General features: G+C 32.9%; 3 protein-coding genes across 5 annotated transcripts; 2 read left to right on the top strand and 1 right to left on the bottom strand.

Annotated features, from left to right (window-relative positions):
* Positions 1 to 336: 336 nt before the first annotated feature.
* Positions 337 to 5,303, bottom strand: LOC122591095 (26S proteasome regulatory subunit 6A homolog). Its single transcript, XM_043763298.1, has 10 exons — positions 5,124 to 5,303; positions 4,914 to 5,030; positions 3,603 to 3,710; positions 3,057 to 3,248; positions 2,769 to 2,960; positions 2,546 to 2,664; positions 2,317 to 2,404; positions 1,658 to 1,777; positions 1,435 to 1,575; positions 337 to 610 (listed from the first exon to the last, which is right to left on the bottom strand). The coding sequence occupies exons 1-10, from the start codon at positions 5,238 to 5,240 to the stop codon at positions 533 to 535; spliced, it is 1,272 nt and encodes a 423-aa protein (XP_043619233.1). The 5' UTR covers positions 5,241 to 5,303; the 3' UTR covers positions 337 to 532.
* Positions 5,304 to 10,077: 4,774 nt separating this feature from the next.
* LOC122593598 (sm-like protein LSM3B) lies at positions 10,078 to 12,319 on the top strand. Its single transcript, XM_043766028.1, has 3 exons — positions 10,078 to 10,241; positions 11,415 to 11,510; positions 12,012 to 12,319. The coding sequence occupies exons 1-3, from the start codon at positions 10,125 to 10,127 to the stop codon at positions 12,090 to 12,092; spliced, it is 294 nt and encodes a 97-aa protein (XP_043621963.1). The 5' UTR covers positions 10,078 to 10,124; the 3' UTR covers positions 12,093 to 12,319.
* A 1,539-nt stretch (positions 12,320 to 13,858) lies between these two features.
* Positions 13,859 to 21,504, top strand: LOC122591318 (pleiotropic drug resistance protein 3-like). 3 transcript variants are annotated; one of them, XM_043763575.1, is made up of 24 exons: positions 13,859 to 14,247; positions 14,369 to 14,492; positions 14,906 to 14,991; positions 15,064 to 15,148; positions 15,404 to 15,563; positions 15,677 to 15,753; positions 16,167 to 16,220; positions 16,313 to 16,403; positions 16,507 to 16,808; positions 16,883 to 17,164; positions 17,268 to 17,581; positions 17,669 to 17,829; positions 17,922 to 18,025; positions 18,106 to 18,259; positions 18,347 to 18,436; positions 18,579 to 18,679; positions 18,777 to 19,109; positions 19,193 to 19,483; positions 19,566 to 19,649; positions 19,771 to 19,904; positions 20,017 to 20,244; positions 20,369 to 20,540; positions 20,638 to 20,892; positions 20,990 to 21,504. In XM_043763575.1, exons 1-24 carry the CDS (start codon positions 13,859 to 13,861, stop codon positions 21,254 to 21,256), a joined length of 4,338 nt encoding a protein of 1,445 aa, XP_043619510.1. In that variant the 3' UTR covers positions 21,257 to 21,504. The 3 variants fall into 3 exon arrangements, with proteins under 3 accessions (XP_043619510.1, XP_043619509.1, XP_043619508.1); XM_043763574.1 differs by having other exon boundaries at positions 18,576 to 18,679; XM_043763573.1 differs by having other exon boundaries at positions 18,347 to 18,469; positions 18,606 to 18,679.
* The last annotated feature ends 1,450 nt before the right edge of the window (positions 21,505 to 22,954 follow it).

Here is a 22,954-nt window from a genome sequence, read left to right as displayed (position 1 = left end):
AAGCTGTTAGTGGGAGTGTGGGACAACCCAACTTGCCAGCCCGAGTTTAGGTTGATGCGAGCTATTTTGGAGTACAAGTTGAATCGGGCTGGCAAGTTGGGTTGATGCCTATCCAAAGAAGTGTTCTTGTATGCAGTACCAAATGGGTTAAAACTGTGGGAAGTAAATGCCTATCCAACAGTGGCCGGCCATCCAGTGTATAACCCATTTGGTTGGCAACATTGACAATACTATGTTCTGAACTGGGCACATAAAACAACGTTTTAAAAAATGGAGCAAGCTAACAACAGGTAGCCCTAATAGCAAATCTGACACAAATAGAAGGAAAACACACACTATCCAAACAAACTATACGAGTAAATTTGTTAATGATACGGTTCAAATTTTCATCAATATCAGAAGAAAGTAAAGAAAACAAAATATGTTCTAGGAAATATGGAGGTGTGGAAGTACGTAAATCTAACATGACGAAAATCATTAGAAAAAATATCCAATCGCTTGAAACTGTAAAGTACAATACGATGCCACCTTTTTAAGCATAGTAATTTAAGCTTGCTTTCTTCTTAGCCTGAACTTGGATGATTCCTTCATTAAAGTCTTCATGGTTTACCTGGAATAAACGAATCTTGTTTCAGTTTTCACTCACAGGAAACAGCTAGTTACACTTCGGTCATTAAAGGAACAACTAAGAAGTATAAGTATGGTGGCAAGTTGGGCGGGCATAACAGGTCATTCTAGCACCGGTCAAAACAAGTTAGCAGGGGTGGCAACGAATCTTTCCTATTTCTAGAAAGAGATTATATCATATTATACCTCTGAATAAAATGATTCAGAATGTAGTACACATGAAAAAATAGTTAAAATCAAAACCACAACCGGCTAAACACATTCCCTTTTAGTGAAACTTCTTTTCTGGCTCATAACCGTACACAACCCAAATCAACCCAGTCCAATTACAAACTTAGAAGTAAAAAGGTAACTTGGATTGATTTAACTATTGACAGCCCTAAGAATACTCAGCGAATTTAACCATAACTATGTCTATCTCTATCATCTTTTATTGTGAAGGCTCCTTCTCAGCAGCAAGATTTAACTTTCATTCTGCACATGTTATTTAAATAACTGTTGTTTTAAGTTTCACCACTAAACTTACAAATGTGCATGCGTAGTACTAGGCAAAATAGTCGCATGTGAACTATAGCATTAAATCTAGTAAAAGCACTTTTTTATTTCCAGAAAATAAACTACCAGAAGAACTTTGGTCTAGCAGCATTGGAGTGACCTATCAGCCTAGAGGTTGTGGGTTAAAGTCTCACTCAGGACATTTGGTGTATATATTAGGTGGTAATATGCATATATGTCTCTGCTCAAAAAATTTAAAAAATGCAAAATAAGCTTTCAAGTTAGCAGGTAACAATTATTTTTTAATAGTACCTCTGTGGCATCACGGCGAAGAGCTAGCATGCCTGCTTCCACACAAACAGCTTTCAATTGTGCCCCATTGAAATCATCTGTAGATCGAGCCAGCTCTTCAAAGTTCACATCTGGGTGAACATTCATCTTACGGGAATGAATCTGCAATACATAACAATGGTTAACAATTCATAATTCCACAGATATATATTAATAAAATAAAAGATCATCTGTAAAGGCACACCTGCATGATTCGGGCCCTTGCTTCTTCAGTAGGATGAGGAAACTCAATCTTACGATCCAACCGTCCAGAACGCATGAGGGCAGGATCTAAAATATCAGCCCGATTTGTTGCTGCTATCACCTGCAGTTTCCACATGAATAAAGCTGTAAGCTACAAGCTGTTGTTTTTATCACCTTTTACTGTCTTTGCTTTAAAGGAGAACATATGAATAATCCAATGACATGCAAAGGGATTGTAGAAAGACAAAAAAAAAATAAGAAAAAGTAAACAGGGGCGGAGCCAAGGCGGGGTCTGGCGGGTGCTCAGCCTCCCCAAATCAGCGAAAATGATCATTGAAATTATGATTCATTTCATAATATTTATTAGGAGCCCCCTATTTCATACGAGTCACACTTCATTGTTTTCCGAATTATTTAGAGCGTTGTGTGAAAGTGAGAGATCAGAATTTATGTGACTGTATGTCTGTATTAAACTAGCTTTCTGAATAAAATGTTTTAAGACGTTTCATGCATTCAAAATACACGTTGGGTCACTTTTGACTTGTTCAGCCCACTTTTAACCTAGAGATTCGAAAACACTACCCACACGGACCCATTCAAAAGTAAATGATAGAAACTGGAACCTATACTAAAAATGGTCAGCTTAATTAAAAGAAGTACCTTAATCCGGTCATCACTGCTGAAACCATCCAACTGATTAAGTAGTTCTAACATAGTTCGCTGCACCTCCCTATCGCCACTAACTTCACTGCACTCACATGAACATGTATCAAGAGGAAAGTAACATATACGATAGCTATATAAGTATTTTCTATGCACAACTTGAAACTATTTACTACAAACGGTCTTCTTGGAGAAGATATCGCAGAAGGAAAAGTGGCATGCATACCTGTCAAACCGTTTTGTACCAATAGCATCAATCTCATCAATGAAAATAATGCAAGGAGATTTCTCTTTTGCCAGTTGAAATGCATCACGGACAAGCTTTGCACCGTCACCAATAAACATCTACCAACATGGTCATGGTTTAGACTCATGATTGAATGACAAAACGTAGTTATCATTACCAAAACTTATACTGTATATATTTAATCCGTTCATGTAATAGCTACCTGAACAAGCTGGGGTCCTGCTAGCTTCAGAAAAGTGGCATTTGTTTGTGCAGCACATGCACGGGCCATTAAAGTTTTCCCAGTTCCTGGGGGGCCATATAAGAGCACACCTTTTGGTGGACGGACACCTAGATTTTGGAACCGCTCTTTATGGGTCATTGGCAAAACTATAGCCTCTACCAGCTCTTGTATCTGTCAAATAGAAAAGAATCCAAGCGGCATATCAGAACCTAGATAACATCATTCTGTGGTGTAATTTCAGTTACTGTAAAAAGAAGAAAAGCTCGCCTGTTTCTCAAGGCCTCCAATGTCGTTATAATCTTCAGTTGGTTTTTCATCAACCTCCATGGCCTTGACTCGAGAATCATACTCAGATGGCAAGGTGTCCAATATCAAGTAACTGTCTTTGTTCACACCAACCAAATCACCAGGCTTCAGCTTATCTGGGTCCACAAGGCCAACCACAGGCAAGAAAATTGTCTGCAGAAAACAGAAGTGTGAGGATTAGCGATTGGGCAAACAGATAAAAGCAACTCAGATTTAAATGGAAAGTTTTGATAGTAAGTATAATCAAAGGTTGGGTCGGGTTGACCCAAAAAATTATTAAAGCATTGAATGTGATCACAAAAACAATATTATTACAAAAATAACAATTTAAACATGTTAAAAACAATCTAAACCTATGAATAATACGAATTAGGAGAGCAAAGATTTAAACTTCTAGCTAGACAGACAGTACAAAGCCATATACACCAGTTCACCAGAACACACAAATCTTGAAATTTAATAATTAGATGAATGGCATGCATGGTGCACTGTGTCGATGTGTCTTACCTGGCGAGTAGATGTTTTTAGCACAACACATTTACCCTTCCTTTGTGAGTCCAAGTCAATGTTGGCTCCGTCTTCCTCTGCTTCATCCTCGGGATTCATCTCCAGTATCTGTTGTGCTCAAATATACATATAGTAACATAAGGCAAATTAGATGCTTGGAAGAAAAAAATTTAGGATGTAAAATTAAAACTATGTCCAAATACTAGGAAACATCTGATACATCTTACTAAGGTCTACTAAACCTTAAAATCAATTAGTAACTTAATGAAATGAACCAACAATCCACTTTGAAAGATTCTTCCGTATATGGCAAACAGACTTTTATTTATTGACACTACACGCTTGTACATGTATTTTTGACCAATATGAAGATGCATGTTGAATATTACGCTACTATTCCCTGATGCCCTTTAAGCTAATCCAATATAATATGTTGCATCCCAAAAATCTAGATTCAGATTAGAAGCATTTGATGCACAAGAAGTCAAGATGTGCAGAATACACGAGGTTTTTGATTAAAAAATAAATAAAAAAAATAGAAGCTTTTTACTCTAATTCACAATTGTTATCGCTCCAATATTTCACATAAACTATTGACATGAGTGCATAAACATTTTTCTAACTGGACCCTGGCAGTCAAAAACATCTAAGAACCCAAAATGGCTTTGTTTGCAAGTATTTCCAGATATTACATTTTTCAAAAACGACAACCTAATAGAGTGTTGGGCTAAAAGCTTATGTCAACAATTAACCTTAACTTAGTTTTATGTTATTCATAAAAATAGCCCATAAGCTTATAGACAGAGATACTATACAATGAGCATCTAAGTGGGATCATCCGAACCCACACAGCCTAAATACTTTCTGATCTTTTAGCATACTTTTATGGTAAATTTTGTGTAATGTTAGTGCAAGTTTAGTTATGAACTGACTAATAATATACACATTACACAAGCATTACAAACTTATATAACGAACCAAACTCCGGCATTTTTCTGCCTCCTTCCTGGAGCTTATGCCTTACCATAACACCATTCGATAACATATATTATCTGAACCAGCTCATACCCATATATCGAAAATTAAGCTGCAACTTTTCCAATTTATTAAAATAAGTAAACCTTATATAAAGTTCTCTACTTTTCAATATTTTATCAATTCCCTAACTTTATATCATCACAAATACATATCAAACCTAAAAACAAATATATTTACAAACTAGGGTTTTAAGAAATATATATATAAAAAAAAATCATTTAACAACATAGTAATAATACAGTAATAAAAATAACAATAATAAAAAAGGAGTACCTCAACAATATTGCCAACCAAATAAGGAAGTTGTTTGTTCAATTTAATCTTTTCTTGATTCTCTCTTATTTTATCTTTAAAAGAGTCCAATTCAAGATTGTTCCTTTGCAATTCTTCCTGTTTAAATCATACCCACAAAATATATATCAATAAACTATACATACATATACATATATTATATATAAGTAGTAGATCGGAAAAAGTAAGGACCTTGAGGATGCGTATTTCATTGTCAAGAAGACGAGAAGCCCTCTGAATATCTTCGGTGGACATTGGTGCAAGCTGATCGTCTTCAAAGCTTGTATCTTCAGCCATTGGTGTCGCCATTATTGTTGTTTGAGAGTGAAAAGATGGGCTTTTGTTTATTGGATATAAATACAGAAAATTAGGCTTCTTGAAGAGAAAGAAAACATATACGTATATAGTCGGATCTTTTTTTATTCGGGTTCCAATTGATGTGTCGGGTCGGGTTAAAAAGTAAATTACAAAAAACTCTCGTGTGTTTGTATTTTATCACTATTTGTCATAAAAAAATAAATTTGTAACATAAGGCCCCTCCTTTCAACTCTCTCTATTTCTTAACTAGTTGAATACCTCCCGTATTATTCGGGGTCGAAGTTTTTGTTTGTTTCTTGTAAGTTATGTTTGCGTCCTAAAGACCCAAACTCAAATGCACGTATTACATTGATACATACATAAAGATACACGTAAATTACAAAAACGTATGATAAGAGCTTATAACATTAAAAATATAGTGTCGCGACACAATTTAAATGACATACATCCGTTTAACTTGAACATCTATTGAGATGTTGAACAGGTGGGATACATAGATTGGCATGTAATGATAATATGAATGAAAAGTTAGTTAATTTAGAAGATTTTGAAAGTGAAATAGATTATGATGGAGAGGGGTTTAGAAACAAAGATTTTAAGAAGCTAAGAAAAGAAAATCAAGTGAAAAATGAAATGATATAGAATTCCAATTTCTATGTTGGTCAAGCATTTAGTAGATTAAGAGTGGGTTTTTTTTTATATGTAGTATAAACTAGGAGAGTTTTTTTATAACAAAGAATGAAAAGAAAAAGCGGGATAATATATGTAGAATATTCCATTAATAAACTACGTAATAAATCTGTAACTTGGTCATTAGATAATATTTGAAGGAACAAAGCAAATAACATGCTCACACAATGATATCGCTTACTTAAATAGAGGCCTATATCTACAGTTCTAGGCTTGCCTCCGACATCATGGTGACCATTAATCGAGGTGAGTTAGTAGCTATCCTATTTATTCATTAGAGTGAGCATATGATGTTTACTTGGCTTAGTCTTTCCAGTAATCCTGATATTCAAGCAAAGGTCCTTGTAAACATAAAAACTTATAGAATTATTATATCCTGTAAGGATTTGTTGTCCATAATGTATGGGTTCTTTAACTTACACCAATAGAATGATTATCTACGTATGGTATTCTTTTTTGAAGTTATTTTATTTGACTAAAAACGATGTCAAACATTTATAGAAAATTATAAATGAAAAAGATGAAATGGTGTAAGTGATGAAAATAATATATGGTATTAGAAAATACGATGAAAATGAATTGACCAATATATCCTCGTGTAGGAGGCATGTGAATGGGTTTAACGTCAAGAAATGTATAAAGTTTGAAAAAATCAATAACCATACCAGAAATACTTCAACAAATATGAATTAACCGAATGATTATTATGAATTATTAATAAAGTGTTTTAGAGATATTATTACAAACCAGAATCAAGTAATCATCAGGATGATTATTACAAAAAATAACAGAATATATATATATATATATATATATATATATATATATATATATGAATATGTATTTTATATGGAAGAATATGATCGATAAGAAAAACGCAGCAACAGAATGGGGTTTGTTTGTTAACCCTAAATCGATCCAAAGGCTCGTTTATATAGCATCTTCAATCTTCACTTTAGTCCCTCTTATTTCCTTCTTTACCATTCAAGTCCCTCAGCTTTAATCTTTTACTTTTGAACAATAGCAGTCCCTCTACTTTTAATTACCTACAACTCAACTTAAATCAAGTTATTTTACAAATGACATGTTTAAATGATAAAGTTGATAAAATTGACATAGTTTTAACAAAGTTTAAGGGATGAACGTTTTTTGGTACACTTTTACCCAGTAAAGATGTATATTGTAAAGATTTAAAAAATTTAGAGTGGAAATGATTATGAAAAGGGAAGTGATCCATACACCACCAATTTTTGGATGTACACCATCACATGTGTTTTATGATGTTGTATTGTACAACACTATAAAGCAAGTTTGACTAAGAACCGCGATAACAACTTTTGTAATTAAACGTGTGTTTTGTAAAAAAGTATAAAAATGAAAAAAAAAAAAGTTATTTGTTTTATTAATAATGTTTGATATCTGATTCATTGGTCAAACTCAAAAAATTAATGAGCAAATAAAAGTATACTAGCAATTGTGTTGTATTGTCATTTTAAGTAAATGGGTTAAATGAATAAAAAATAACGAACATACCTAAAACTCCTAATAAAAAAAAGCGTATTTACATTTGATTATTAAAAGAAGTATATTTTAAAATATCAACCAATAAAGACAATATCGTTAGTTTCATCCGTTAATCATCTATTGATTTCCATTAAATGCTAACGTATTTTGACATGTCATCCAAAATTTTACATGAACCGTTGAGTTAAACCTGAAAACCCAACCGTGGCTAATGAACTCTCCTACGTGTCCCAAAAGTGTTCATCCGAACACACAGTTATTTAGTGACGTTTAGATGATGTCAACTAAATTATTTAAGGAAATACATATCTTAGGTTGTGAATGAATTTTTAAATAACTTAAAAGTTGAAAAATTTTAATGACATGATGAGTTTTTTATTAAACTATTGTAATGAAAAATTTTATTTACCAAATTAGTGTAGTTTCCCAAATATTTACTAAACTAGTATAATTTTCAAATCTATTTTGTGTTTTATTTCCAAATTAGTATAAAATTATTTACCAAATTAGTATAATTTCAAAAAATTTATGGTTATATCTAATTTAATATTATTATACTTATTAAGTTGAAAAATTAAAAGAAAGTATTTCAAATCATGAACATATTCGTAATAAACTAGTCGGGATGTTGTTTGTTAATTGAACATATTCGTAATAAAAAATACACTAAAAATCAACTGTTAATTTGATGTAAGTGTTTCATCTATACATAAAAATATACTTACTAGTGATTATTAACCTCAAAATGTGATAAATAATAGTTAGTATATAATGAGATATTAATTTTTTTTTTTAAAAAAAAGTTGTATATATAAGATTGAAATAAACGATTTGTTTAGTTTGATTGTAATTTGATGAACTTAACCATCCAAAAGTTAAAAAAAAAATAAAAAATAATGACCTTCTAGCTTTGTGTATATTAAGTTAAGTAAAATCATATATTGTTCCTACAAAAATAAGATACATGTACATAAAATAAAAATATAGGATTACATGAAAGTAAACGCGGTAATCTTTTAATCAGTGATTAAGGATCTTTTACTTATTTTTAGATATAATAGATATAATATAAAATTAAGTTTAACCCATAATGGTAAATCTTTTTAAAACTATACTATTTTGGTAATAATTTTACCCATTATACTAATTTGGAAAAAACTCTTAATAAAATAAACCACCTTTTCTCTGTTTTTAAACTTTCCATATTTGAAAACCCAAAAATACATTTCTTTTTTATTCACTAATTTAAACATCTCCATCTAATAAACCTATAATACCCTTAATGAAATAACTTACAGTATAGATCTCCAACATTTAAAATAACTACAATACCACCTTTAACATCAACTATTTTTACATTCACCATAATCGTCGCCCCCATCACCGTCCCCACTGCCGCCCCACCACCGTCACCACCACCACCTTCGCCATCACTACCCCACCACCGCTGTATTGTGCGGGCAGTCTAGTTTGCATAAAAGTAAACTACTTTTATCTTTTTTGAATTTTGATAATGTAATCTCTATATAACTAAGAGATGATAGATTTTTTCCTAGGTGACACTTTTTTTTTGTGCCCACTAGGCTTTTTTCTTAGGTGTCATTTTCTAATAATTTTAATGTTTTTTTAATATATTGACATTTACATTTATGTTTTTTGATGTTCATGTGGCACTTCATTTGCCACGTCATCATTTTCATACGTGAAAGCCAAATACAAGATTAGAACTCATGACCTTTAACTTTTAATATTATGCATAAACCACTTGATCTAACTTAAAATTTGTTTATATTTTACAAACTTCGGTAGATATTCATTGAATATTAAAACTAATAGAAAAAAATTGATAATATATTGTCGATCTTTGTAACTTATCTCTCTATAATCCTTTGTATTTAATTATCTTTATACATGGAATATAATATACTTTAATATAATATAAAACTAGATTATATTGATAATTACATTTAATATTTTCCTAACCGATTATATTATCAATGTTAAATTAGATATTTACTTTATCAATTTCACACATATATTTTTGATATTTAAATCTATATCTGTAACTTATCTTTCATATAACTAAGATTCCTTATTTTGATAATATATGAGCGCAAAGATGTTTATATATGCTTTAGACCGCATCTTTTTATTAATTCAATGATAATTATCATTGTGCCGTTCTAAAAAAAATAAAAATATAATGATCATTGTTTTAAATGAGATTGTGTTTTATATTATATTTAATATATATAGATTATAGAAAAAGAGTTTTATGATTAATAAATATTTACGTTTTATTAGTCATGCTTTAACATATTTGATAAGTATATATTATATATTTATAAATTATAATTTTATTATTTGCATCAGTTATAAATTGACTATTTTTTATATTATCATAAAATATGAATAATAATGTAATTATCAATTGATTTTAATTTAGTGAGTCCCGCATAATTTGCGGGTTTAATCTAGTTTGTTAAACATTTGATATTACACAAAAATGACTAAGGAGTAAGTACAAATAGATTTTTGTTCAGTTAAAAAAATTAGGTAAAAAGGTTAAATCTAATACACTATCGCAATATTACAAGTACAAAACCCCCAAAACCCACTCAAACCCACACACTCACATTGAAAACACACACACACAGCAGAATGGCGAGTGAAGAGGAAAGTGCAGTAAAGGAGCCATTGGATCTGATTCGGCTCAGCCTTGACGAACGTATTTACGTCAAGCTTCGTTCCGATCGTGAACTTCGCGGCAAGCTTCATGTAATTAAACCCTAATTAATTCCCTTTTTTTTATAATAAAACCCTAATTTTGCATATTATTTTTTCAAGTATTTGATAGTAATTGTATTGTAATTGTTATGACTGTATGACTGTATGTATATCCAGCAATTTAGTTATTATTATTATTATTATTATTATTATTATTATTATTATTATTATTATTATTATTATTATTATTATTATTATTATTATTATATGTTTTTTGTGAAATTGATAATTGAGGGCTAAAAACTAGGTTTTCTGGACTATTAAGTTTTAGCCTTTTAGGGTGTGTTTGGTTAAGGGTTTTAGAAGCTTAAAGTTAGAGGCTTTTTAATGAAAGAAAAAATATTTAAAGGAAATAATTGCCTGTTTGGATATAGGCTATTGATAGGATAGTAGTTTGCTTTTAATGTCTAGTTTAGTTGGTTCCGGATATCGGGGAATTTGAAAAGTATTCTGGGGTAATTTTCCACCGGAGTCGAGAAGGAACCCATTTGATAATAAAAGTTTCTTGGCGACGGTGGATTAGTTGGTTGGGTCACCATATGAGCGGGCTGCTACGTTAGACTTACTTACATAGTTTACATCTCACGTGGTCATGTTGGGGTAGTCTCATGTGGACCTATTGAAGTTTTTGAACCCGCATAATAGAGAGGATTAATGTAGTGAAATAGGATATTTATGATGCATAACACTAAAACTGGTTATGAAAATTGCATTAATCTGGTTAAAAACACTGGGTTTTGTTTTTATTTATAGTTAAGAAATTGATGTGTTGGTAAAATAAACGTGTATCACATTGATTATAACTTTGTACAGAAGATAGAAATGTGGAACAGAAAAACAAAGGCTATGTGCATTGTACGATTTCTTCTTTGGACCAGTTGAAATGTCGATATCTATTAGTTAAGTAATCGGTGGGTTATGTAGGGTGCAGCTATAGCATTCCGGTACATGTTGTAATGCTACGATTAGAATTCTTGGATTTATAATGAAGTAAAATCTGATTACTTTATTCTCTTGATTACGTTGCTCCTCAGTCTTTTTTGTGTAATATTATCAATCAAGTAGTGTATTTTATTTTTTGTTTTATTGTATATCGTTTTTTTAAACATTTGATGCTTTTGAGTACTTATGTGTCCTTTGATTGATGCTGTTCAAATCATGCAGGCTTATGATCAGCACTTGAACATGATTCTCGGGGATGTGGAAGAGATTGTGACAACTGTGGAGATTGACGACGAAACTTATGAAGAGATTGTCCGGGTATGTTATTGTAGTTCTTGCATTTTGAATCGTCTTATGTTGTTGCTAGCATATGCACTGGGTTTTCGTGTGATCCTTTGAGTATCTTTAATATATCGTAATTTCTGTTTGTCGGTAAACTAGCTTCTATTTATTGGGAGAAACCCCAAAAAACCAACGTATTCGACGTTTTCTCTGATCTAGAGAGCGGCTCTTTATTGTACATGAAAGCATCACTTTTAAAGAAATACAAAGAAATGGTCAAGTTGTTGCTTTTCAACACTTTGAACTAATAATATAGCTATAAGGATGTGGCATCTAATTTTCTTGTTTCTGATTTGTTACATTTACAAGTTTCAAACAAAACCTGAATGGTGGTTGGCATAAATTATACCTTGTTTAGCATCAGTTTTTCTGATTGTGTTTTCGGGAACTGCCTTGTATAAGCGATCATTGCTGTTTGATTTATTTGTTTGCTTGTTGTACTTGTTATTGAAAATCTTTTCTGGGTTCTGATTGCAGAGCACTAGGCGAACAGTTCCTTTTCTTTTTGTGAGAGGAGATGGTGTCATATTGGTTTCTCCGCCACTGCGAACTGCTTGACGACCTCTGCAGAGTCTTTTTTTCCGGAGGGTTATCATGTGTATTTGCTTATGTGATGTCCGCCCAGCCTCCCAAATGTAGCTCAACTTTCCATCCTTAGATTTCTTACTAGTTTATGACAATTGAAAAATTTTACACTGTAGCAGTGTCTGTAATTGATGGTTGTTTTTATGCATTGTAACTTTTCTGTTGACTAGTTGAATTATGTTATCCTTTTCATATCCAAACTTGTGTTGTCACTTTTGTTTTAGTTGATTACCCCTTATAAATCAAATGATCCGATATCTGCTAAAAGAAAATGAATCAAAGTAGTTTGTTCATGCTTCAGTTATCTTTTTTTTTTTGTTGCTATGTCAAATGATCAATATGGTATTTTGCAAGGGTTGGATAATATACAGAAAAGGAATTGCAGGGATACAATACAGATACATTAGATATCTGAAACTAACAAATTTGTAATCCTGAATTACACTCTAACTTTCTTCAAAACTTGAACAGGGATATTGGTTTGGTCAAGGTGATCTTGGAAATTTGGCAAGTTCAATATTAAAGGTATCTGCAGCTGTTGTTCAAGTATTCCATTAAAGTGATTGTCAATCACTCTAAAATATAAAGGATTTTCTTCATGTATTCTGTGAGCTGTACGAAAATTGACTATCTTATGCATATTCCACCACCTAATGTGGCAATGTAACATGGATTGCGACAAGGAATTGCAGCATGAGGTAGAACCCAAATAACCTGGTTGACAACGTCAATTACAGGTTCCAATTGTTTGTTATGCCACTTTCTTGCACCATTAAAAGATGTACCGACAATGACCATCCCTGATAACTGCTTCATTATTCCTATCAAACACCAAATATGCATCATCTTCCCACAGATACTCAATAGTGACACTACTGGCCTTGCTGGTTCTCGCATATTCTTAAAGAAAGCACCTGATACACTGGTATATTCCAACATGTTTTTCTCTCTGGGCCAGATATCCAAACCTTTAAAAAAATGCGACGTTCGGAGCCATAATTAAGCTGGAGCTACAAACATCATGAACAAACCTGCTGGTAAAAGCTCTAAACAGGTGTGCTTAATCAATTTCTCAAGATAGCAACCTAGAGCATTCTTTAGCATATACTCACATTTATTATTTACTATTTTTTTGGTAAAGAGTATTTTACGCTGGCAAATTGACTTTAATTAACGTAAGTAGGAAAAAAAAGTCAACTCTCTTTACATATGTCATGACAATTGACCACGTAGCAGAACTATCTATCTCACATACACAAACGTTGTTATGTATATATATATACACTCATACACTTGTTTCAAACTAATAATAGTACGTACATCACCTTCATTAAAAAAAAATCTATCTGACATATTAATGCGTAATGCATGATTTAGCATCCTATGAAGAAAGAAAGTCCTCCTATTATATGTATAAATGTGTCAGTGTCTGTTATATGAAGGAAGAAAGTCTTTTATTATATGTATATGTGAGTTGTATGTAACATGTGTGTGTGTGTGTGTGTGTGTATATAATATAAAGAAATAAAGTCCCCTATATATGTATATGTCAGTGTCTGTTGTGTGTGTCTGTGTGTATACATATAGGAAGAAAGTCCTCTATTATATGTATATGTGAGTTGTATGTGTGTGTATATATATGTAGGAAGAAAGTCCTCTATATATTGGTATAAATATAACTGCTCTGTATATACATTTTGCTCTAAATTAAAGTACAAAGATATAGAGAGCCAGTCAATATGGCTCAACTAGTTGGGTCAGAAGAAATCGAGTCATTTAGAAATGAATTGTCAGAAATAGGAAGAAGTTTAAGGTCATCATTTCGTCGTCGTACGTCTAGTTTGCATGCTAATTTGGATGTAAATTGTGCGAACAACGACCAAGATCATGAGACAGACAAGAATCTTCTTCTAGAGTGGGCTGCAATCGATAGATTACCAACCTTTGAACGTTTGATATCGTCTTTATTTGATGAAGAAAATGGAGATGGTGTTATATTAGGAAAGAAGGTGGTAGATGTCACAAAACTCCTTCCTCCTGAGAGGCACATGTTTATTGAGAAGCTCATCAAACACATTGAGAATGATAACCTTCAGTTGTTGCAGAAACTTAGAAAACGAACAGATAAGTAAGGTTTTTGTTTTTTTGTTTTTTTTAGTAATCAATACTATTTGTTTTCCTTTCAATTATAATTACAAAGATAATTTGATGATCTAAAAGTAAGCTTATCTATCAATCTGTTTTGATAGAGTTGGTGTGAAATTGCCCTCTGTGGAGGTGAGATATAATAATCTTCGTGTAGAAGCTGAGTGTGAAGTCGTTCATGGAAAGCCCCTCCCAACTCTCTGGAAATCTTTGCAAAGTTTTCTTTTGGTAAGTATCTAAATGTGACCCTTAAAATGAACCATAGATCTCACACATGTGGTTATGTTAACTGAAAACATGTAAAGTTATCATGGGTCGAGTTATTTTCCAGTTAACAAGATAATTGAATGTAATAGAATTCTATCTTTTGAAACTTACCTTGTTAATGTTTATATATTGGCCCTATCTGATTTAACAACTTTATAGTGTTAGCACAATTATTCAAACTAAAGCCACAAGTTTTATGTAATAAATTACTCAAAATGAAATCAGTAGATAACCAGGGCTATCAATTGTGTCAGTCGCCGCCGATGACCTATAATTGAATTGAAAGTATCTGGTGATTGAGTTAGTGGGTTTGATCTATTGGTGATACTTGTTGCTTTATTGGTAATATTTCGATCGTTTTTTTTGTGCGACAGGGGATTGTCATGGTACCTGGTTTGAAGTCTAAACGCGCTAAGATAACCATTATAAACGATGTCACTGGTGTCATTAAACCAGGAAGGTAGGATTCAAGAGACATTTCAAGCTTTTTCTGGCTTTATTTATTAGTGTAGTAATTTTGTTATCATTTCAGGATGACTCTGCTTCTTGGTCCTCCGGGGTGTGGAAAGACCACATTGTTGAAAGCACTTTCTGGGAACCTTAGCAAATCTCTTAAGGTTTGAAACTGCCATTTTCTTTACTGATTATATAAGCATTGTATATCATTGGAATGAATTGTTCGACTATATTTGTCTCTATATATAAAGAAAGGTGTGTGATTGATTCAACAAAACATAAAATTTTGGCTGGTAAAGTTGGCTAACCAAAGGACCGAAATTAGTTAAATAGACCACATTATTTTTACAGCAATGTTGGGAAATTGTTTTTTTCTTTCACTCACTAATCAGTTTTTCATTCAATATATATAACAGATTAGTGGTGAAATTTCATACAATGGATACAAACTAGAAGAATTTGTCCCTCAGAAAACTTCTGCATATATTAGCCAAAATGATTTGCATATCCCTGAAATGACAGTGAGGGAAACACTAGATTTCTCGGCCCGTTGTCAGGGTACTGGAAGCCGTGCAGGTATGCCTACTTACTTCGTGCACAAACATAAAAAAGTTTTATGAATTATGAATGTGAAATGTTAATCTTTGATGATTCGAGAACTGATTGGTAACTGTTTTCTACTCATGAAGAGATTATGATGGAGGTTAACAGGAGGGAGAAAGAAGGTAGGATCATTCCAGATCCAGATATAGATATATTTATGAAGGTAAATATCGATTACTGTTATTCGTTGTATTCTACATTATTATTAGTAACTCACAAGAATCCCTTTAGCTCTTTAGCTGTAAATTCATAAAACTTCTGTAGTCTTGCTTATAAAGCTTAGAATAATGCAATCATATGGCAGTTGGAAGTCGGCATTTACTATTCTTAAAATTAATCTCGACCAATATAATAACTTCTTGTGATTTGTGACTAATTCATTATTATCATAGGATGATGCACTATGAGTTATTATACTGCCGAATGATTATTTGTCATCATCAAAATTGCCTTTTAGTCATCCAAAAGGAGTTTAATAATATATGATTTGTTCAAAGATAATATCAACATATCACATGCTCGCATTGTTTCCTTTAGTGATCTGTAATGCCGTACTCCGCCACGTATTTTTCTCAGGCAATCTCCGTTGAAGGACAAAAGACTACTCTTCAGACAAACTACATCCTGAAGGTAATAGGAGTAGTTATTTTAGCTTATGCGAGCTTACATATTGTATCATATTAGGATAGGCATCATTTTCTTTAACTATCATGTTATTGCAGATTCTAGGCCTTGATATATGTGCTGATACAATGTTTGGGGATGCCATGAGGAGAGGAATCTCCGGTGGTCAGAAGAAAAGATTGACTACAGGTAAGTTTTGCGTATATTAGTGAATTAGTCTACTATATCAATAACTAAACTTATAACTGCTAGCTTCATATACATAGAACCTAACGTCTATGGTTCTTTGCAGGGGAGATGATTGTTGGTCCCACAAAAGCTTTATTTATGGATGAAATATCAAATGGCCTAGACAGCTCGACTACGTATCAGATAATTTCTTGCCTTCAGCAGTTGGCACATATAACAGATGCTTCTGTACTCATTTCACTTCTTCAGCCAGCACCAGAAGCATTTGATCTCTTTGATGACATTATGTTGATGGCCGAAGGGATGATCGTGTATCATGGGCCCCGTAGTAATGTTCTAGAGTATTTTGAGGTTCTTGGCTTTAAATGTCCCGAGAGAAAAGGCATAGCGGACTTCCTCCAAGAGGTAATGCCACCATATGTTTATAAAAGGTCTCTTCAAACTTTTTGAGTTCTTATGCAAGAAGAACTTGTTCACAGATTGTGTCAAAAAAAGATCAAGCAACTTACTGGTGCCGAAATAAAGAAGCATATAGTTATGTCTCGGTGGACACCTTATCAATGAAATATAAGGAATCGAATTTGGGGAAACAAGTAAATGACAAAATATCCGAACCCTTCATCAGAACACAAAGCCATGAGAATGCTATTTCTTTCAATGTGTATTCTCTTTCTAAATGGGCTCTTTTTAAAGCTTGCATGTCTAGGGAAATTCTCCTGATGAAAAGGAATTCTTTTCTATACATTTTCAAAACAATCCAGGTATTTTAATTCCACCTTCTTTAAAGTCGTTTTTACTGTTATGGAGAGTGTTTTTATAGGCCATTTACCGAACATCTAATTATGTGGGATTATTTTTTTGCAGCTCATCATAATGGCAGTGATCACAATGACTGTATTTTTGCGAACTAGATTGAAGGTTGATATCACTGATGCAAATTATTATCTTGGTTCACTCTTTTATGCACTCATAATTCTTGTAGCCGAAGGGTTCCCAGAGTCGGCTATGACACTTGCAAGACTTCCAATTTTCTACAAACAGAGGGATATGTACTTCTACCCTGCTTGGGCATATGCTATTCCTGCATCAATTCTTAAGATACCATTGTCAATCTTGGAAGCCGCTATTTGGACAGGCCTCACTTATTATGTTATTGGATATAGCCCTGAACCCGGAAGGTGAACATCTGATAAACCTTTCCATCGTTCTGTTGAATTTTATACTAACACATTTCATCTAAAAAGCTCTTACAATATGGATTATAGGTTTTTCCGCCAACTAATGATTTTTTTTGCGACACACTTCACGTCAATATCTTTGTTCCGATTATTGGCATCAGTCTTTCAAACTGTGGTTGCTTCTACAACTGCGGCAAGTATATCAATATTGTTTCTGTTGTTGTTTGGTGGCTTCATTATACCACACTGTATGTTCCCTTTATTTCTTTTCTTCTTTATATATCACTTCTAAATTTAAAAACTTATATGACTAACTAAAAGAAATGGAAACTTGTTGCAGCTTCAATGCCTGGTTGGTTAAAGTGGGGATTTTGGGTTTGTCCCCTTTCATATGCTGAAATAGGTCTTGCGGTTAATGAATTTCTTTCCCCCCGATGGAACAAGGTAAATCTATAAAGATAGGTTTTGTGAATACATTTCCATCACTGGTATGTCATTCATTCTTTAAAAACACTTCCAAGCAGATGACGGCTACAAATACGACGATAGGTATACAAACACTAAAAAGTCGCGGGTTAGACTTTGAAGGATACTATTACTGGATATCACTTGGTGCCATTCTTGGTTTTGCACTACTTTTCAACATAGGCTTCATATTGGCTTTAAGCTACTTTAAGGGTAACCCCATCTTTTTATTATCAGTTAATCAGTTATAGATGTCAATTTGAACATAAAGCATGTCATGTCTCCGTTTTGCTACTTCAGCTCCTAGTATGCATGCCATTATTTCAAAGGAAAAGCTATCCGAAGTACATAAAAGTGAAAGGTCTAAACACGACACTCAGAAGCATAAAAGTTCAAATAATATTGTCCAGGAACCTTACAAAGGTTAAGATTTTTTCTTCATATCGCATTTTTGTTTCCATTTTCAGTTATATATAAAATGCAACATGGAATCCGTTCTTTATTCAAACGGGTGTCTGTTGTATGTTAGGAGATACTCATGAATCCTCTCATCTTACAGGAAAATTGGTGTTACCTTTTGAGCCGCTCACGATAACCTTTCAAGATCTACAGTACCATGTGGAGCCTCCACCGGTAATTGGTCATAACCCTCTTATATAAATTTTGTATGGTCAGCAGATTATGGTATCTATATCTGAATGAGTATGTTGTCCTTCTCATTTGATATCAGGAAATGCAAGGACATGGCTTCACTGGGAAAAGACTTCAGTTACTTCGTGATATCACAGGGGCATTTAGACCTGGTGTTCTTACAGCATTGATGGGTGTAAGTGGTGCTGGAAAAACGACGCTTCTTGATGTTCTTTCTGGAAGAAAAACCAGTGGCATTATTGAAGGAGAGATTAAAATCGGGGGGTATTCTAAAGTCCAAGATACCTTTGCTAGGATTTCAGGTTACTGTGAACAAACTGATGTACACTCTCCCCAGATTACAGTCGAAGAATCAGTCGTATTTTCTGCTTGGCTTCGCCTCCATCCTGAAATTGATTCAAAAACAAAATACGTATGTGATGCATTTTTAGCATATTAGCATAGACATCTTTTTGGTATTCATTTTTGCGTAACTTATTTTGATGTCATGTACAGAAATTCATAGAAGAAATTCTGGAAACAGTTGAGCTATATTCCATAAAAGATTCCTTGGTTGGCATTCCGGGAGTTAGTGGTCTATCAACAGAACAACGTAAGCGGCTCACAATTGCTGTGGAAGTTGTTGCTAATCCCTCCATTATTTTCATGGATGAACCTACAACTGGACTGGATGCCAGATCAGCTGCCATTGTCATGCGGGCTGCAAAGAATATTGTTGAGACAGGAAGAACAATTGTTTGCACCATTCACCAACCAAGCATTGACATATTTGAGGCCTTTGATGAGGTAACAATGTTCCTGCAGTTACTCCATGCTCTATAAAGGTAACAATGCAATCTCATATAATGCCATATCCTTTTTCCTGCAGTTAATCCTATTGAAAAATGGCGGAAGCATGATCTATTGTGGGCCACTAGGTCAGAACTCATGTAAGGTCATCGAATACTTTGAGGTTAGTCATCTTAAGAGCTAATGCAAAACTTTACATATACATGTGCGTAGTATCCAACTTTTATGATTATTATGTTGTAATTTACAATTATTATCTTACATTTGCATTAAAATTATTACAGAGGATTTCTGGGGTGCCAAAGATTAAAGACAACTATAATCCAGCGACATGGATGCTAGAAGTTACTTCGCCATCAGTGGAAGCTCAACTTGGAATTGATTTTGGACAGATCTATGCTACCTCAACTTTGTATCAGTAAGTTCCACCTTCAACTCCCAATCTTGTTGACAAAATAAAATCATGGTAACGAGCTATTTACAAGCCCATCCTTCATCACTTTATTGTTTTTGTTTTTTTACGATTTTAGGAGCAATAAAAACCTTGTATACACATTAAGTAGACCGCCTCCTGGTTCAAAAGAGTTGTATTTTCTGACGCGTTTCCCACAAAATGGTTGGGGTCAGTTCAAGGCATGCCTATGGAAACAACATCTGTCATATTGGAGAAGTCCATCATACAACTTGATGCGTTCGATGCATATGGTATTTGCGTCATTTTTTTTTGGTTTACTCTTCTGGGATCAAGGGAGAAAAATGTAAGTTAAAGTAGCATTTCTTGTGTTTCTAGGCTTCTGTCTTCTTAAGTGGATGTGGATTCTTGGTAAAGATAATCATCATACTCTATATCGTATTTTTGAAATATTGTAATCTATGTGACAGAGATAACCAGCAGAGTTTATTCACTGTTCTTGGTTCCATGTATGCCGCTGTACTATTTTGTGGGACAACCAACTCATCTTCGGTCATACCATATGTTTCCATGGAGCGGACTGTTCTATATCGTGAAAGATTTTCTGGGATGTATGCATCATTGGCTTATGCTCTTGCACAGGTATATATAAGTCATTTTCAACTTGTCCACAGGTATAATTAAGTCATTTTCATTTGAATCCCTTATGCTAAAGAGATATTTTGAATAATGTTTGTAGGTGACAATCGAGGTCCCTTATCTCTTCGGTCAATCACTTGTATTCTTCTGCATCACATACCCTATGATTGGGTATGATTGGTCAGCCTACAAAGTTTTCTGCTACTTTTACGCATTCTTGTCCACATTAATGTTCTTCACCTATTTGGGAATGCTCATGGTTGCAATGACACCAAGTTTCCCGGTAGCCGCCATTCTACAGTCTGCATTTTACACCATCTTAAACTTGTTTGGTGGATTTCTAATTCCTGAACCGGTAAGTCCATAATGACCCTTAAAATTAGTTTTCCAGAAGTTGATAATAGACACACTTCATTACATTCTAAAGTGGAAAACATTTGAATTTCTTGCAGAAAATTCCAAATTGGTGGAAATGGTTGTACTATCTTGCTCCTACTTCATGGTCACTCAATGCGATGCTTACATCTCAGTTCGGTAATATGAAGAAGGAGATCTTGGTTTTGGGGGAAACTAAATCTGTTGAAGCATTCCTAAGAGATAACTTTGGGTATCATTATGATCAGTTACCACTTGCACTCGTTCTTCTTGCGCTACATCCCCTCATTCTTGCTTTTCTATTCGCATACTGTATATCAAAACTGAACTTCGAGAGAAGGTAAATTTTGCTGTCAAATGTATGCATTTTATATAAGTAAGAATAGGTGAATAAATTAAGATTGTAATATAGCGCGCAATTGATGTTAGTGTTAGACTATTATTGTTCGATCATTGTCTATATCATACGTGTCCTTTCCTATTTATGTATTATGTTTATATATGTTGTAATTTTATCGTTGATTTACTATGACTAATGATGTACTCAAGGTAGTCATGATGGGAGACTTGAATGACCCCTTTTAATGTTGAAAGCATTGATCCTTGTCTTGGCCTCTCTATAAACTAGATTAATACCCGGTAGGTGACCGGGTTACCAACTAAATTTATTAGTATTATATCACACATTGCGAAAAATATATGTTTTATAGTATATTATATTGAAGTTTATTATGAAAACGGGCATATGTTAAAATAAAAAATCTTGTATTTTTTTGGGTATAACATATATGAAGTCGGTTATATATGTACACGACCTTACATGAAATTCGACTTGAAACTAACCTGGAAAAACTGGGTTAGGGTTGTGAAATCTCGACCCAGTAATCTGTCAACTTGAGTTTTTGGGTCGTGGTCGGGTTGACCTTTTGGATTAATAGATCAACCCGTCAACCCAAAAATATTTTTAAATTATATAAAAAATTAAAATAAATCGACCCATCAACTCATTTGATCAGACAACTCACAACCCATTTACTTGAAATCAATCTGCCAACCACCAACCATATCACCTGAAATCAACCCACCAAACTATTTAACTCGTAAACTTTAGTTTTGTTGGTTAGTGCTTGGGTTTCTGTTAACGAGCTGACAGAGTTACGAGTTTTGGTTGAGAAATTTTAAATTATAATTATAATTATATACCGGCATTCCGAACCCATTAACTCGAACCAGAGATAATTATACTTATATTTATTTTAATTGTTGTTCTATATAAAGTTATTTACTCTTTCATACAAAATTTTAAATTATATAATAACTTGCTATAAACTTTTAAAGTACATTATAGATGACTAAAACATCATGTTAAGTATATTTCTAAACGTTACATTGTATTTTATCTATATAAAAGAAAAATATATATAGACCACATAATTTAAAACATTATTATATATCTGTAAAATTTAAAATCAAAAAACTTAATAAATATATGTTAAAAAACTATATGACAGTAAATATGATTGAATTAATAAAATAACATATGGATATTCTAAATAATATAAAACTAACAAAAATAATGGATGTGAAATTTTGGATTAGACTCGTAGGGTGAGTTATCCTTATAACCTCTAAAAATCTTTTAAAATTTAGGTTTCACGGCTATCTTGTTCACTTTTCTCAATAAAAACACTTTTACGTATTATATACATTAATTAAAAATTGAAGTAATAATATATCCCCCCCTACCCTAAATAAGTCACTTTATATTTTTTAATTAATTAGAAAATCATTTTTTTAGTTTTTCTTGTTGTTCAAATATAAACTCTTAATAATTTGTATTACATTTATATATTTTACCTCTTCCATTTGAATAACAAAATATTACCACTAATCATAACTAGATTCACCATCCTCTTTTTTTTTTCACCTAAACAAACAAAAAGACAAATACACTTTTGATATCATTATGCTCATGATGGTATTTTATAGCTAAGATGTGGCATTCTCAACTTTGTCTAATTATCAAGATCTACATCAACCTT

This window comes from Erigeron canadensis, chromosome 3 (genome assembly GCF_010389155.1).
Source record: "Erigeron canadensis isolate Cc75 chromosome 3, C_canadensis_v1, whole genome shotgun sequence".
Classification (NCBI taxonomy): Eukaryota; Viridiplantae; Streptophyta; class Magnoliopsida; order Asterales; family Asteraceae; genus Erigeron; species Erigeron canadensis.
This window is presented reverse-complemented; position numbering and strand designations above follow the sequence as displayed.

Coding starts and splice junctions, on each gene's coding strand:
- LOC122591095 (XM_043763298.1), bottom strand. CDS start 5,240: ATGGCGACACCAATGGCTGAAGATACAAGCTTTGAAGACGATCAGCTT. Junction 5,031..5,123: donor ATGAAATACGCATCCTCAAG/GTCCTTACTTTT, acceptor TGATTTAAACAG/GAAGAATTGCAAAGGAACAA. Junction 1,576..1,657: donor CAAGGGCCCGAATCATGCAG/GTGTGCCTTTAC, acceptor TATGTATTGCAG/ATTCATTCCCGTAAGATGAA.
- LOC122593598 (XM_043766028.1), top strand. CDS start 10,125: ATGGCGAGTGAAGAGGAAAGTGCAGTAAAGGAGCCATTGGATCTGATT. Junction 10,242..11,414: donor AACTTCGCGGCAAGCTTCAT/GTAATTAAACCC, acceptor CAAATCATGCAG/GCTTATGATCAGCACTTGAA. Junction 11,511..12,011: donor CTTATGAAGAGATTGTCCGG/GTATGTTATTGT, acceptor TTCTGATTGCAG/AGCACTAGGCGAACAGTTCC.
- LOC122591318 (XM_043763573.1), top strand. CDS start 13,859: ATGGCTCAACTAGTTGGGTCAGAAGAAATCGAGTCATTTAGAAATGAA. Junction 14,248..14,368: donor CTTAGAAAACGAACAGATAA/GTAAGGTTTTTG, acceptor CTGTTTTGATAG/AGTTGGTGTGAAATTGCCCT. Junction 15,149..15,403: donor ACCTTAGCAAATCTCTTAAG/GTTTGAAACTGC, acceptor TATATATAACAG/ATTAGTGGTGAAATTTCATA.